The sequence below is a fragment of the Accipiter gentilis genome, chromosome 14 (genome assembly GCF_929443795.1).
Source record: "Accipiter gentilis chromosome 14, bAccGen1.1, whole genome shotgun sequence".
NCBI classification, from domain to species: Eukaryota; Metazoa; Chordata; class Aves; order Accipitriformes; family Accipitridae; genus Astur; species Astur gentilis.
This window is the reverse complement of record NC_064893.1, coordinates 2,221,659-2,239,230: the sequence shown is the minus strand read 5'-3', so window position 1 is coordinate 2,239,230 and position 17,572 is coordinate 2,221,659. Positions and strand designations below refer to the sequence as shown.

General features: G+C 43.0%; 1 protein-coding gene across 5 annotated transcripts in view; it reads right to left on the bottom strand.

The window, feature by feature from the left end:
- PDE1C (phosphodiesterase 1C) overlaps positions 1-17,572 on the bottom strand; it is a 360,443-nt gene that overhangs the window by 234,355 nt on the left and 108,516 nt on the right. The window contains exons 1-2 of one of the 5 annotated variants that reach the window (XM_049817294.1): positions 9,826-9,924; positions 9,108-9,210 (exon numbers count right to left, since the gene is read on the bottom strand). The exons of the other annotated variants lie outside the window; for them this stretch is intronic. Of the exons in view, the coding sequence (XP_049673251.1) occupies positions 9,108-9,208 (101 nt within the window). The 5' untranslated portion in view covers positions 9,209-9,210; positions 9,826-9,924. Of the gene's footprint in view, positions 1-9,107; positions 9,211-9,825; positions 9,925-17,572 lie in introns of those variants that run through there. 5 annotated transcript variants of the gene reach the window in all.

The following is a 17,572-nucleotide window of genomic DNA, read 5'->3' as shown; positions in this document are numbered from 1 at the left end:
ACACTCCCTGGAAGAGGGAGAGGAAAGATGACTGCCCAGACAACATTAATGGGAACACTGGGCGGGAGAATTTTGACTGGTGTTACAACAAGAATGTGGCCAAGATAGCAAAGAAAGTTCCCCTATCCTCTAAAGAAACTAAAGCAATGGCCTCCTGAAGAAAAGATCCTCATTCACCTGAACAAAGACATGCTTGGAAAGTGACACAGAAGCAGTGTTTTGTGCAGCATTTATAACCAGAGGTGTTGCAGCATCCAGGCTTTCCTTCACTTCAAGGTCTCCCGTTAGAATCCAAGTGAGGCAAAAAATACTGTGCTACAGATTGGGTGGCATATTCAAGTGCCTTTAAAGGCAGCCCTTGTCCCTATGATTTTCAGCAAAACTCAAACTCCTAAATGACTTGCATATATGTTGTGCTATGAGCTATTTTCATTTGGAAGTAAATAAATCTAACAAATGTTTACATGTAGGGACTTGAAGAACTCACAGAACTCTCTCTTTCCCCAACACCACCTTTTTTTCTTTTTTTTTTTTAAAGCTTTTAAAGTGCTCTCTGGTTCTCCTCTCCAGCTTTTTTATGAGTCAGTATGCTCTTTTCTAATGATCTCCCAATTCTCCGCTCCCAGCCTCAACCCCCACAGCTTCCTCTCCTTTCTTTTTTCAAGCAAATCTGAAAAAAAAATAGAGTTCTCTCATCTGACTGTAGCTGTCCCTGCTGCATCAATATGTGTATAGGAGCATATTTAAATTGTGTATTCAGACTCTTTGCTTAGCAGACACCAGTAACTGCTTACTGCTAGTGAATCCCAGAAAACCAGCTGCTCCACAGGAGGCATGGGAGGAAGTGTGATTTGAGCATCGTTTACAGCAACGATCTCAACTGCTCAGCTTTGCAAGGGGGTTTATGCTCCACTTCTGCTCCTTTGCCCTTGGATGCTTGCTGTAGCTTGTGCCATGCACTTTGCAGGGACTCCCTGCTTCCCACAGCTGTAGCTCAAGGGCTCTGTACAGTCTTAGCTGTTAAAAGTTGCACAGATCTTATGTTTAATTTGTGTTAATCTTGGTGTTGAAATGAGATTTGCGTGAAGCCAGGATTCGTGCTACAGATGGATATTGTGCAACTTTCTGCCTTGGCTAGGAGCTTTGTGCATGAATAGCATCTGTCCCTAGGAGTGTAAGAAATCACTCCTAAAGTGATGACACAGACCTACTAATAGCCATTCAAAGTGTCACTTTAATAACAAAATGACTCCACAGCTTGACAGCTATAGAAGAAAAGCATGAAACTTATCATACATGTCTATATGCATCTTAATAACTAAATTGTCTCCTACATCTCTCTCTCTCCAAGAAAGATGATGACAACCCTCTCCCGCTGCATGCCTGAGCTCACATGCACTTCTCTACCCAATGTCACCAATTGCTAGGCGTGGCAGTCCTCCCAAAGAAGGCAAGGCAGATGGCTGTGACATGAATTGGACTCCTTGGCAGAGAGACAGCCTTTCAAACCTCTTCTTGACAGCCATGTAGAGCTATGGCTCTCAGAGGGCTCTGCACTCCCATTCTTGGCCAGGAAAGTTCAAAATCCCTAACATGGACATTACCAATTTTTTAGAGGAATCCTGATTCCACTGAAGTCAACCAGCTGAGTTTATTACACCCAGTTTCACCAGAGTTTGAGCTGCACTCAATCTATTGCAAAATTTTAATTCTGGTTTCTTTGTATTTATAATCACACCTTCAAAATCAATCTGCTTCTCAAATATCCAAGACAACTGCAGACAAATTTTTGCAGAGGCGTGGAGCAGTACCAAGTCTGCTGGAGGAAGGACTATTGCTCAGCTACAATTCAAATTTAAGCACAAAGTTGGCCTTAACACTGTCGGAGAAAATTTTGCACTGTCATGGGGCTAAACAACTTTTCTCAAGCCATCAATTACTTGGAAAACCTAGCTTTTCAAAGAAAACAAACAAAAAAACCCAAAACACTCCAAAGACAAGGAACTGGATTCTAACTTCACCCCTGCAAACACATCGGTATCAATGAGGTCGTTCTTTCCAGTATTTACAGCACAGTTCAGGAGATCAAAAACAGCCTTATGAATCCAAACAGGCCCTTCTAGAAAACCTCCGCTTTATCCAAATCCCCAGTGTTTTGAGAGCAATTCACATCTGTAGAGGTATGTTTCACAGCTGCTATAGTGTTTTAATAGGTCAGCCCTAATAGGTGAACTTCAGTCTTCCCTCATCTACCAGTCATGATCAAAGTCAGACTGTTTCTAGTATTTTGAAGGGGCTGAAGTGATTTTTTGACGGAACAAGAAAAGAGAGTATAGAACAGGAAAATCTCACATGAATTGCAGGAAGAAAAAGAAACACACTAAATAAAAATCCTTTCAAGGGCTGAGTTGGGTTTAATATAGTGTTTGAATCCACCAAAAGCTGGCAGATTAGGAGATGAGCTGGCCTCACAGCCTTTAAAACACACACATGCACATGCAGAGTATTTTTCAGTGCTGTCTTCCATCAGGTTTTATTTCTATCTCTATGGACTCCTATCCCACTGAGACAGTTTTAAAAAAGAATCCCAGAAAGAGACTCTTAATTTCCCTTTGACACGAGGTTTAAATTCCTCTTCCCCAAAATAACTTTTTTCATATCCTTGTTTCCTATGCAGGATTGCAAACTTTATAGCAGTGTTATTTAAAAAGCACTGAATTTAGTATTACAAAGGGAGCCCCCTTCTTATATGACAGACTGTGGTCTTCTTTTATGACTGCTGAAATAAATAATTGCTTTCTAGGCTGCAGGTATGATTCATTTTTACTACTCCCAGAAGAATAAAAAGCTTTTTTATGATTATGGCAAAAACTAGAGAGTGTATATTATTTCTTAGTCAACATTTTAGTATTAAACATGAAGTCTTCTCTCTTTTCTTACCTACAGGACTCCTCTATTGATTTAAGATTCAAATAAAATCACTGGGTGGAACAAAGTAACGGAAGGACTGTGGCAAAATATATCAGTTTACTGAATTACTATACCTCCAAACACACCGTACTTTTTAATTAACTTTTTCTGAAGTTGCTGTTCTGCTATTTATTAGAATGTCTTCTCTCCTCTGTCCATTTGTCAGGCATGAGGTTAGCAGCTGGCAGCACTTCTCCTGTTCCCCTTGCTCCTTCAAGGACTATACTGCAGGAAGTATAAAACAAGCCATTACGGGTTAGTCTAATGGTAAAATTCAGCCCTTCTTCACGCTACAGGAAAAATACTATTATGGATCAACCAGACCGCTACAAACCTTAAAACTAGTTGAGTCATTCATACCCACAGAGTAGCATACCCAAACTAAGAATCTCTAGGCCACACTGGAACACTGCTGCAACCAGCACGTACCCAGCACCCACTCACTAACCAGTGAGACCTTCTTAATCCTTCTAAGAATCATGACAACCACAGGAAAAGTGAAATTCAGACCCAAAAGGCCTACAGAGAGGTTTCCTGATGTGGTTCTCTGACAAATAATCCCTGTCTATGCTCATTAAGAAACAGGGTGGCAGCAGCTGCATTTAAATATGGTTGAAGGTAGCTCAGTTCTGCTCCCAGGGCAACAGGGCTTCAGTTTAAACCTAGATCCTCAAGAGGTTAAGAAGGGCTGAAACCAAGACCAAAGACAGCCCCCGAATGTCTCTCTCACCTCTGGAAACAAATTAGCATATTCATATTTTCCACTTAAAAAATAATTTACACATTTCCTAACAAAGTGGTGCTTTCTGAGGGTCTTTTAAAAACTCTACTATCTGCTGCCAGCTAAAATATTTGGGGACAAAGCCCACTGTGTAGAGCATGCCTCTGGAATTGAAGGGAACTCTGTTTTCCTGTTTACAATGGCCACGTAAATGAAAACAAAGCAGATCAGGATACTGTCACTGGCAGAACCAGCTGTTCTCTATGTGACATTTTTCAACTAAGGAAACCTAAAAATATCATAGAGCACATACAGATAAGACAGGGAAACAGATAACTGAGCAGTGGCACTCTTAACACTTGCCAGATCATCTCAGTCACCGAGGCTCCATGTTTTCCCACTGAAATCGGTTGCTGTTTCACCATTTACCTCAAGAACAAATATTGATCTTACACAAATGTTTGCACTGGGACGTCTTCACTGTTGATAGGATGCATGGTGCTTTGCAGAGGAAACTGAGGATATGCTCTAAGTGCTGAAATATTGTTCCAGATCTTCAGCAAAACCATGAAGTTTTCAAAGACACTGATTTAATTATGTTTCTATCTTCTTTCCCTATGAGATTTCTTAGACCAATTCTACATTGACTGGTTTGAGCAGGAGAGTCCAAAAAATGAGTTCAAAGTCAAGTATCCCATTTGAGTCGCAGTTCAGAGATTGCTGCTGTTTGTAATGTCATCTTCGGCAGCATGAGGAAGTACTACACAGAGAATGAAGGGATTTATTATGTATTTAGCAATTTAACGTTATAATCCCAGCTACTGGGAAAAAGCTTAAAGTCCATTTTTTCTCCTCTCCTTCTGCAATGCTGTAAGCATTGCAGGGGCACCAGCAGATGCCAGTGATGCTGGTGCTACTGTAATAGCTAGAAACCAAGGTTTTATTTTTGTGCATAAAAGCAACAAAAATAAAACTGAAAATATCTCCAAACTGGGTCTTCAGCTGCTGCAAACTAGCACATCCCTACTGAAACTAGCAAAGCTCTTTGGATATATGCCTCTGCATTCTTCAATGCCATCAAACATGTTTGACACCTAATCTTAGTGTTGAAAAAGACTTCAGAGTGCTTTCTCTGTTCTTGAGAAATTAGAAGGTAAGTGAAGCCACTTCATGGAGCTTTAAGAGTCCTAACTAGCAGATGGGAGTTCACAGTCCCACAGCTAGGGTTCCAAGTGCTAAAACAAGAACACCCCAACACAGCCACCACTGCTCATACCTCCCTAAAGAAACCATTAGCTTGAAAAGCAACTGTGCAGTCATATTTTGAAATCAGGTCTCCAAGCTCTGCTTCTAACAGTGCCCTGTAATGGGTCTCACCTGATCTTAACCAATACATTTTGCAGAGCAGAAGGTCCCGAGCTTAACAGAATGAGTTCCTAGCAAACATAGGAGAGTGGAGGGCAGACTCATAGTGTAACTGCCGCGTCTACAGTGTCCAAGCCTGGAGCTGAATAAGGCAAGTCTGAATAAGAGACTGCCTTCTGGACAGGACCCATGCAGCACAGAAGACAGAACACAGCAAGAGACTCAAGACCCTTTTTCTGGTATCGAAAGCCATAAGCAAATAATCAACACATCCTTAAGAAACACAGTTTCTTACAGGCTGAGCTTGTCAGCTTTCATGGGTGAGCACTGCTTGGGAATAAGAAGCAACTGTTCAAAGGCAGGCCCCATGTGAGGAAACAAATGGACATCCCCACAGACCACCAGCAGCCAAGGATCCGAGGAGATCCCCTCCTGAATTAAACACACGCTCAGCAGGAGCACATGTATACACCAGCAGTGTGCAGAGGCAGCTGGCAGCCCATCAGCAGCCAGGGAATGAGAATGCATGTGTGCTTGCGGGGAAAGGGAGACACGGGGTGGTGGGGAGGCACCACTTGCACCCAACAGCACTCCTGGGAGGCAGGCAGCCCTCTGGAAGCCAAGAAGGAAACCCCATCCAAGATATCCCTGAAGGGATGTGAAGCTGCTTCAGTCTGAGTCATTTATGATGACAAAGAAACTCAGAAGCGGGTCTGTTTCTGGGAGGTCCCTGCTGCAGGGAAAGCTGGGGAAGACAGGACCTTGACGGCTGCAAGTCCAGTGCACGCAGAGTGAGCTCCTACAAGTTGAAATCTGGAGTAAACCTCTCACTGACGTTCTGGCATGACATAAGAAAAAGGGCAAAATTGTCAGTTCTCAACTGTCAAGATTTTCCCCAGAGAGCTTCATGTACCTCTAATGGTACCTTTGCCCAGGAAACAGCTTATTCAGCAACCTTCCCTGAAAGTTCATTAATAATAAACCACTAAAAGATTCTTTTCTAAGCTGTGATTAAACCTAAATTAATATCTAATAGGTCATGTATAAAAGACACCATTTATTTCATAGATCCCTGGTTCAAGACACCCAAATATTTTGCCACAGATGACTTACTGCCCAGTAAGGCAATTTATCACGCCCCCTTAATCCTGAGAAAACACTATAGGTCCACTGACTTGATTCTCTTAAATTGCTGCACAGAATCATTAAGCCATGAATATGTGTAGGTCAAGTAAAAACATTCCAGTAATGTTATTGCATTAGTATTTTAGTTCATTCTTAAACTGTAAAAGCAAAAAGAATCTGTACATGGCCTAAGGACCATCACCTCATACTGCTATGCTTACAAAGCAACCAGGCTGTCCTGACCAAGAAACCACATCTTGGAGAGATATATATGGGAAAGGAGAAGGAATTTATTCCACTCCACTCCAGAGGCAAATTCAATATCTTGTCTGGCTCTTACATCAACATACGACTCATGTCGCAACAGACACCTGGCTTCAGCCTCACAAAAAACCTGCCCTTTGCACACTGTCCAAAAGACCTCCCTATTCCTTGAAAATACACACCCCATGCCCAAACCTCCAAAGGCCAACCATCCTGCAGGACAGAACTGCACCAGGCACACAGCAAAAAAGCCTTCACCAGACTTGCTTAAGCAGAAAACACACTACATTAGGGGAGTCTGAAAAGAGCCTCAGCTTAACCACCCCTTTGCAACCTTTGGGTTTCCATTCCCTTCAAACTAAGGAGGCTGAGATAGTAGAAAATTAAATTACACACACACACACACCCCCATCCTACCCCCTGGAAAAGCCAGGTATTGCAAGAGGTGATGAATATTGGTTTGTCCACTGAGTCACTGTGAGCGAACACACCAGCTGGCACTGGGCAGGGGGAAGACAGGGAGGAAGGTACCAGAGCTGCCAGGGTGAAGTCCTACCAAGGAGATGTCCAAACCAATGCTGAGCACCTGAGACTGTTTAAATCATCACAGCCCTTCTGGTTTAAGAAATGTTGTCAGGATCAAATTACCTACTGGGTATCTGCCTGCTGCAGACTACAACTCCCTGGGAAGCTTCAGCCAGCCACGTGCTGTGTCTCACTACCTGTGTAACACTGCTCTGGTAGCACTGTTGTGCCTTGTAACTAACTCCCGTGTGCTACGGCTGTAGCAGGGGCAGGGGAGAGAGGCATCTTCTCAAGTAGTATTTGATCTCTCCAGGATGAAGCATCTTATTTAAGAGTTAAGTAAGATATCTGTGTACATCTAATCATTCTTCTTACACATACAGGCATGCATAAAAACTGACAAGAAAAACCATGAAACGATGCCAAACCTCAGTTTGCAACCAGTTTGTGTGTGTGTGTGTATGCACGCGCTAAAAGCCACCATAAAATGACTGGGAATGGAAAATCTTCTACAGTCTTTAATTAGACCAGAACACTTTTCAGTTTTCATCTTGTGATCAAGAATTCTACAGAAAATCTATCTCCTCTTTAAGCAAAGAAATCTTGAAACTCCGAAGGAGAAAGGATGTGTTTGTTACACACACTGCCAACAGAGAGGGCCACACTGAAAAACAGCCTGAGGTTTAGTTACTAGATATCTAGAATAAGTCTTACAGTTTTGCCAAATTTCCAAAAAGGCAGAAGAGACCGGACCTTGACTTGTCATATGCAGACAGTACTTTGTACTAACGGCAGGAGAGATCCTGAACTACAACGCTGCTGAAGAACTGTCTATGAACTTCAGGTGGAATCCGAATCAGCATGCTCCTAAGCTCCTTATTAGATAGAAATTTAAGGACTCCTAATACTACAGCATGGCAGAGACTTGAAAATAAGAGGGTTTGTTTTGTGTGGCTCTTCTATTTGGAAGGCTTACAAGACAGCTGTCATCTACTTTGATTAAGTTCCTTCACAAAACAGGCTTCCTGGAGTGATGCCTTGAAAGAAATACATATTCATGCATGTGTCTTAGACTGCTTGGAGTCCTACAGAAGTTTTGGATATGCTTTACAAAATATGCTGTTGCTGCTCACACAAAATAACACTCAAAGAGGAACTCAAGTTTAACTTGAACCCATTTGTTTTCAGTTATTAGCCTACTCTTTCTACATTTTCTTGCTCCTGCTGTTTCCTAGCCTCCTTGCTCCCCTCCCTCTCCCCTTCTCCTTGAGGGCTGAAATTTTAATAACTCTAACATGTGACACTGAAGAAGAAAACCAAACAGTTCTGCATACAGAGAGGGATGGAGCTTAACATGGTAATGCTCCTCTTCGCCTTGGCCAAAAACTGATGGGCAAATATATGCTTTGCTGCCAGTAATGGATCTTAATGCTGGTAGACAGTATTTTACATACTGAGAATCTGAAAAAGATGCCAGACATTCATTCTAAATAAGCTACACAAACTCTACGTCTTATAAACTTCTCCTTTTCTGCAGTGCCAAGTTCTTTTTTAAGCACAGGTACTTTTTTTCTACTCGGGAGGCAATGTCCCATCATTTCATGGCAAGTCAGTCTTAATGTATAAATTAGTAAGTACAATCCAATCCATGGAACATGAATTTGCTGCCATTACAAATGCTGTTAGAAATGTTTTCCAATCGTGCCTTCTCTGCCTATTTTGTCCTTATTAACCATGCCAGTGCCAGAAATGGTGTACATTTACAGGGGAAAATAAGTCTTCTGTATGTTGCACCGACGGGTAAGATTATTGAAAACAGAGGATCCAATTAAGTATCATTCAGGCTATAACAGAACTTTCCTAGTATAGCAGCTAAAGTAATTAGCATCTCGGTAACTGCTTATATCTTACAATACCCTCATTAATGACATTTCTACATTCCCACTGTAACAAGCAGTTCAATTCACGGAAGAAAGTGGATCTTTTGCTAAGATTAAGTCTCTGTATTTATGGAGAACAGGTGTGGAAACTCCTGGGAAATTTTGAAGGTACTGGCAAGAAAGGGAAAAGAAAGTGCTACAATAATTTTGACAATGGGAGGAAACAGGAGAAGGATATGAAAAAACATACTACTTACAAGCCTCGGAGACGAAGCCAGATTTTCTCTATTTGCTCTGGCTGTAGGTATTTCAGAGAGTTGCTCTCAAATTCTTCGATTTCCTTAGTCGGTGACTCCATAGCTGCAGGTTACCGCTTTGGTTAAAGCTCGGCGAGGACGGATGCTGCCCCCCACACATGCACACGCTCCACCTTTAACGCTGCCCGGGAGCGGCCAACATTTTTGGCAGCCACTTCTCCCCCTCCCCGCGAGTGGGGCGCGTGGGCAGCCCGTGAGCGCTCAGGTGTACGCGGGGGGCAGCTGCGCCAGCATGCCACCATCCTCGGGCTGACCGAGGGGATTAGAGGCTCATCTCCAGATTGCAAACCCACACGGATTTTTTCTTTTTTTCCCTTGCAGTTTTTGTTTGGGGTTTGGCTTTTTTGTTTGGGTTTTGGGGGGAAGGGGGTTGGGCGGGGGAGGACCGGGGGTACAATAAGCCAGGGATACAATCAGTAATACCAGCTGAGGGATCTTTCTCAAGGGAGGAGGGGAGGAAAAATCCCTCGCTGACAAGTGAGCTGTCTGCACGGGCAGCTGGGGAGTCAGGCGGCTGCACGGGTCCCAGGGCTGCGCGCTGCCTACGAGGCTGCCCGGCACTGCACGAGTGGCAGCCCACGGTCCCTCCGGGCTGCTTCCCAGCGAGTCAGCCTTGCTCTCCCCACCCTGGCGTTATTTTTTTTTTTTCCCCACTTACCAGCAGTGCTGCCGACAGGCTCAAAACCTGACAACTGAGGAAAAAGTCGTCTGTCAGCATAGCCCAGGCACGGCTTCTCTCTCTGCCTCCCTCTCTCCCGCACTCACACAAACACAGGCGCGCAAGGGAGAACAGGCTATTGGAGACAGGCTGGCTCTGATTAAAAACCCAACCAAGCCAAACCTTTCTTTTTTTTTTTTTAAAAGGAAGGGTAAATTACAGAAAGTGAGCGGCTCGCTCCTGGCAAACAGCCATCTGCTTCATTGCAGTCAGTCTGCTTTCCTGAGAGACTGACACACAGCAGGAGCTGTAAGGCTTCAACTGGGGCAAAACCCACTTTTAAAATAAATAAATTGGTAAAGCACAATTGCCTAAACCCCACAACACATGGCAGGGGAAGTCCATACACTGAAGAGAGATCCAACCCAACATGTTAGTTAGTCAATGCCTTTCAACAAGAACAACAAACAATACATTAACGGAGAATACATGATTCATAATGCATGAGGCTTGAAACAGGACCTATGGATCAAACTCAAGAGGTTTGCACAGGGGAGGCTAAAATCCAGTTCTGCAACAGGATGCCTGCCTCCGGCTCCCCTGGGTCACCCCCATACTGACCCCAGGCACAGCAAGGACCAAGATAGAGGGCATCCCTCTCTACACCTGCAGGGCTCCTGCCCTGGACAGGAGGAAGGACAGGCATTTCCTTCATTGTATCGACCTGATCAGTCACCTCTCCAACTCTGTCAAGACCCCTGCATGCCTCCCTTTAGTTAAGGTTATTGATGTGGTGCTTTCAGCCAAAGCCACTAGAGCAGAGGGAAAATAACTGTCAAAACGTTGTCCTAGCCTTAACACGTTTTGGGACATATCGCAAAAGTTGCAATGGAGGTGTTCACCATGTGAGAGAAGACAAGCTGTGGTGAAAATGGGCTCGCTGGTGATGACTTCCAACTCCAGTTGTTCCAAGTTCACACACAAACACTCTGAGTAGCTTGTGGAAACGTGAAGAATACATTTGATTAGCCTAATCAAGCAAGCCCGTGTTTAAAGGACTTAAATCAGTTCTTAGTCATGTAACTTGACTACTTCAATATCCAGCCAGGCAAAGCAAAAACAGACCATCATGGCCACACAGAGATTCTCCTACCCCATGGGAAAAAAATATAAAATTGCAGATTTATACGTCTATACAAAATCAGTGGGGTTTCTGCTTTGGGATCTGTCATGTGCAAGAGGGCATATAACTGAGCTCAGGCTCTGAAACTGTGCTGCTGATTTGTGCAACAATTTACCAATTCACTCTCTTGTTTCCGCATATTCAAGAGTGCTTTTCATACACAGGAAAACTAGAAGTCTTGCATCCATTAATGCAAAAGGCAGTTTTCACCGGGAGGGGTAAGAGTTAAAAAAGTGTCTTGAGGTAAAACCACAAATCTTTAAACTTTTCTTCCAAAGTAGAAAAAGTGCGAGGGTTCATTTTAATTCTAGGGAGATTAGACACAGCTCCATAAAAAGTTGTATTGTATTGACAGAAAGAGAACAGCCTGTACTGAATTAAAGCTTACATTATTAGGGTTTTACCAACTTTGTGGCACTTCGGACCTTGTCAGTAAGACAAACCAGTCTTACTGATTCATCAGTAAGACCCAGAAGCTCAGATGCATGTTTCATAGGTGACTGGTAATCATTTCCCTACTCCTTATCTCAGTATCTCCATCTGAGAACCAGCACAGCACTACCACCTACCTATGGGAAGGAGAGCAAGTTCCACTGATGAGGACAAGACTGTAAGAGCAAGGCATTATTGTACTTCATTATTTCCGCATCATTTTGCCAACATACTTAAAATACGCATTTGGTATTTGACTTTCCAAATGCAACCCGTCCCATTTAAGGAAACCCTTTGCAGCTTTTCGTATTCACTCAACACAGATGCTGAGATTTCTATTTTGCTGTAGGAGGCAATGCTCCCTCACCCTTAGCTCCTTAGGTTTTAGATACTAAGAAAAAAACACCTCATATGAAAACCAGAGGCAGGTGTTCAACCCCATGGACACCTGGCCTACCACATTTACATAAAGCAGCCAGCAGAACAAAAATCCCCATTTACACTTACTTTTTTTCCCATATACATCTTTCAATTCTATTGCCTGATGCACAAAATTGCATTTTTCCTGCTCAGCTTCCATCAGGAGCATTTTCCATGAAGTTTCATTTATTACCAGGAATCAGGTATTACCAACATGACACAACCCATACACTTTTTAAATAACATTTTCCCTTGAAACAATAAACATATCAGCTCCAGCTCAAGAAAAAAATGTAAGTCATCAACAATCTGATGCTGGTGTAACCCGTATGTCTGTACCCTGCCTGTATATTATCTATTTAACCAGTGACTCATTCTTTTCCTCACCAATAACCAGCCAGTTGAGATTAGCAGAACCCAGGTACTTTTAACCTTCACCATGTTATTATTTACTATGCAAATTATGCATTTAAAATACCAGATAATGCCAGAAAGAATACATACATACTGACAGAAGAGAAAAAGTGATGAAGGAAAGCAAAAAAAAAATAATTTTCAGCTGATACCTAAAAGCAAATACAGAGGTATGAGACTAATAACTAAAGGAAAGTTACTATAGACTGCAGAAATACCAGAAAAATTATGAACTAGTGTCATAGTTATGAAGACAGATACACAGGAAGAGATACTGGGCAGGCAAAGGTAGCAAGGTGGAGAGAAGAAAAAAGAGAACAATGAGATTCTGTGCCAGGCTAGGACACCTCCACAGATTTGAAGAACTAAACTAATATTGAGTGGATCCTGTTAAAAAGGTGATACAGCAAAACTTCAATATCTATTTGGCCTTCAGTGGCTCATGGCCTTCTGTTTTACTGTATTTTGACCTCCAAGAGCCTTTGAGATCATAAGCTACCGAATACAAGGACTGTGCATTCTGACAGCTAATTGTAAAAACAAATAAAACCAGGAAGTTGAAACGGGCCAAAACAGGAGAATGCAGACAACAATGCCATTGCACTCAACTGTTGAGGAAACTGAGGGCTGGACCGATATGATGTCACAGCAACAATATTTATAGGAATTATGGGCAGAGATAGGGCTCGCAATGTTTGTAGGAAACAAGGTGATATGCAGAAGAGGAGAGAGCGTTGGCAAGAGCAACACCTGTGTTGGAGCCTGTGGTAGCAAATGGATAGTCTAAAGGTTGCCATGGAGGAATCAGGAACGTGTCTGAGGATGCTGCTTCTGCCATAGGCAAACATTTTTACAGTCATGACACTCAGCTGATGGAAGTTGAGACAAAGACACCAATTTATCTACTTATTGCAGGCAGAGATGGCACTGACGAGAGAGTTGCTGAAGATACAAGGTGGCTTCCTGCCCTGTTTGATTTAGTGTTGTGACACAATTTGGGGCTGGGGTAGGAGAGAGGTCCCTAATGAGATCCCACACAGCAGCACCACTGTGCTAACAAAATAAAAGAAGCTATTAGCAAGAGTCTCTCCCCTTCAGTCTCCTTGACCTTTCCATTTGGTTTTGTATAGAAGATGACTAAAAAAAGAGTAATTTGGGGCTTCCTAGAAATAAAGTTTCCTTCCTTTCCTTCCTACAGAACAGTAACTTTTTTTTTCCTCTCATGATAACAGAAACTCCAATAATTAATTAGAGGCAATGAGGAATTCCCAGCAGCTGAAGCAGCATGAGGATCCTACCTGCTACTTGGGTCTGTTGCACCACAGACACTTAGCACCTCAGGCAGTCTGGTCACCTGTGCGCTGGAGAAGTTCACCTCGTCCTTGCGATGACATTCAACTAGATGACTGCAGTGCCAGGTCCGGGGGGGGGCTCTCTGTACTTCATGCTGATTTTCAGAAAGCTGGTTTTTTAATGAACGTTATGCTTCCCATTGATAGGTGCTAAATTATATCAGCTGTCGCTTCAAGCAGTTTAAATCCTTGCCTAGGAGTAGCTCTTAAGGAGTTACCCAGGTATAGCACTGCTGCAACTGTTAACCATCTTCAGCTCTCTGCAGTTGAATGAGATCCTCAAATATAACCAGCAAGCAGCTAACTCAAGCTGGGACACATTCAAGGAAAAGAGACAAGTTATGAGGGGTAAAAGCATGAATAATTCCCCATATGGCCCTCTTTCCTCTTGTGCATTACAAAGGACGATGCAGTATGTTTGCTCTAGGAACCTCTTTTGACTGATACAAAGAACTGTGCGAGCAGCCATAGTAAGCAGTTTTCTGACAAGAGCAAAGACGCCCAGACGATCTTGGGGCACGCTATCTGCTTGTGCTCTTCTTGCAGTGACAATAGAATACATTATTCTTTGCTGCCTGTACTACTTCCCATTACACTGATACCCACTGCTGAACAGCTAGTGTGCTGCACGTGTCACTGCCTTTCGGAGGTGAATAAAGCAGTTACAAAACGCAATGTCTTTCTTTCCACCCATTTGATTTTAAGGTACAGATGGAGTAACAGGGAAAAATAGGAATACAGGGTATTGGTATCACCAAGTTTGAGCACAAGTTTGGGACTCCCTTGCTTGTTTAAGTCCTGTCGGTCTGATTTTGTGATAGTTGCCAGCAAGACAGCAAACACCAGGACAGTCACTGTAGTTGTAAAATGTTACAAACTTGTCCCATAAGCATCTGCCATGAATACATATCATCTTGCTTGCCTTGACCTTAAACTGATGGCGCACCTCATGGTGAGCAAGAGAAGCTTCCAAAAGGATGAAGTTTATAGGCTATGCAAGCAGCACTGCCTCAGCTCTCACACTTGTGTTGCTGCATAGAGGCAACGAGACACAGGCACACAGTGATTCCAGCTCCAATAGGCAGGAATGGCACCATCTGGTTCACTCCATTTAAACCGCTTGACTACCATGACCATTATTTGACAGACACACTAATGGATTAGCCATGTCTTCAAAGCAGAGGAGAGCTCAGGTGATCAAAAGCCCACTTGCCTGTCAGAGACATCTGTTGCCCAGCCTCCGGCAGGTAAAGACCATGCTGGGAGTGCAGACAAGGCTGTGTATGCAGCACTGCACGCCCCGACAGCTGGAGCAGCACTGCGCAAACCTTAATCCACTGTGCTGCATCCAAGCACCTCCCCAAGATGTCCCTTAGGAGATGCAAGAGGGATTCAGGACACTGCTGCTGCCTTCAAACGAGGTCTAGCCCAAGGGAGAAACAGGATTTCCCTCTGCTGCTCTGTTACCTGGCATGAGGTCCAGGGCAAGAGGACTCCTTCCTGAGCCCTGGAAGCGGCTTTCTCGCCTCTTCCACTCGCCTGTGGAAGAGCAACCAGGACACCTGCCCCAGACAGCTTTTGCATGCTCCCTTCCTAGGGCACTAGGTCAGCTCTGTCAGTAACAGCAAAGGATGAAGAGCAACACAGAGGTCCCAGGCAGGCCAAACAAGCCCTACATCTGCCTCCTCCTTTATCACAGCACATAGATTTGGGCAAATGGGAGCTTTGCTCTCTTTACCTCTCCTTCCTCAGTCCAGGACCATGCTTGCATTCATGCCAAAAGCCTCCTGATTGAGCCCTGTGCAGGAAGGATCATAATTACAGGTTATTCTCCTTCCTTACCAAGTGCACTGTTCTGCAGGGCTGCTGATGCAGGAGGATGCTGCTGACACACAGCAAAGAGGTGTTAAAAGGCCGCTGAGGAGGGTAGCGTCCACAATGCGCCTCCATGAGGGCAGGCATCACTGCAAAACAGATAAAATACCAGGTGTGCAGGAGTAGGTCTGCCTTTCTCAGGGTGATGGTACGGGTATTTCATACATGGGTGCACGGCAGAATGGTCAGACACCTCTGACATACCACGTGGCTGTAAACTAGGCTCTGTCCTCAGATTAAACTCCACAACAACTTTCCTTAAAGGCACCTACAGTTCCTTTCTTGTATTTTTTAAGCAAAGACTAGAAAAAGAGTGGGAAAGTTCAGAGTCCTCCTTGCAGAGTTCACCAGAGCTAAGTGGCTATAGCAACAACATTTAAAAGGCCCACTGAAATGCATCCAAAAATGCTTCCAAGGCAGCAGCCTGTCTGACAGAAACAGCACTCCAGTCAGCACGAGCAAACTGGGGCATTAATTTCAAACAGCAAGATTTCTGAAGTCTTCGCTGAACTGCAGCAAAAACAGCTAAGCTACCCCATGCTGAAAGGGTAGTATGAGGCGCTGGAAGTGTGCTGAAACACTGCCTATTGCTATTCCTACATATTGCCTGTGTGAACATGCATTTTCTCCCATCAATTAATCTGATTTGACAGAATGAAAGCCTCAAGCGTTATAACAAGTTCTATAATTAGTATGACTACAATGTATTCATATGTCTGTCCATGCATAAATAATCCAGAATATATTTTATTCTCTTACCACTAATGCCTCCAACCAAAATTGCAGCAGAGTATTTGTCTTTGCTTGCATTATTGCATGTCTGAGTCTGGATCTCTGAACTTCAGTTATGGCAAACACTGTGATGAGTCTGCCAGTACTACATTGCAAAATAATATGCTAATACTATATTCAAACACTGACACTTCTGCTAATTCTGCTAATGCTAAATTAAACTGGGCAGATTTTGCGCAGTCTTTACCCTAGCAGGAAAAAAGTTTCTTGCTCATTTTCAGTTAAGAACAAATTTTGCTTGTTTGTTTGCGAGGGGCTTAGGAGGAGAGAGAGGGGATCAGCTGTATCATTGAATTGCATTTATCCTATTTATTCTTCACATTGAAATATAAGAGAGTGATTGGGAAATATTTAGACGTTGCAGCTGACTTGTATGCATTTATGAAAAAAAATCAGAACTACAGCACTCTGTCCTAAGCAAAACATAACTTCAGAATGTTGAACTCTGAGAAAGGTAACCACTGTGCTAAGTGTATGAAGTTAATAAAAAAAAAAATCATGAGACTCAGTGAATAAATCAGACAATTCATCTAACAGCATAATTAACTCTGTCACCCTTCTCTAGAAAATAGACACTAGTGAACAGAATTATTTGTACCTGATTCAGCTTTTGGCTGCTGAAAAAGCATTAATATTCACCTAAATATTAAGCATTTTTGATAGCAAGAAACTGTCATCAAAGCATAGATGTCTCTGTCCCATTTAGTCAAGAACATTATAAGGTCCTAAGCCTAGTGAATCTGCTCTAAAGAGTCATAATTCAATTGTATATTATTCCAGTGTGAACAAGCAATGTATCTGTTAGCATCTGGAGTTACATTGGTATGAATGAGGTACATTGGTTTCAGGTTTTTGTTGCAATTTCACTTTCTAGTTTTATTAAACTAGATGAAGTACTTCTCAAACTGTAGTTTGCAAGTGAAATTTAATCTCTTTTTTCTGCCTAAGATTAGATTTTAGGGCCTGATGGTAACTGACTCACACCATAGCTGTGAAGCCATTAATACCACCGGGGTTATTGAGGGTTGGAAGACAAGGCTGCAAGGGTTAAAGCTAGCCAAGGAGTAGCAATCTAAGGGATGCTAACTGCCTTTAATTACAAGCAATCACCCAGTTCCCTTAGGGCTGGGGAACTGTGATTTCTGCTGCATCCAGTACTTAGGGATAGTTTTAGCTTCTCTGTCCAGAAGGAACACAGATGCAGCTGACCCAGGGAATGCTGCACTTTCAAAAAGTTTCAAAAACAGTGAACTACATATATCTATATATAGATATATCT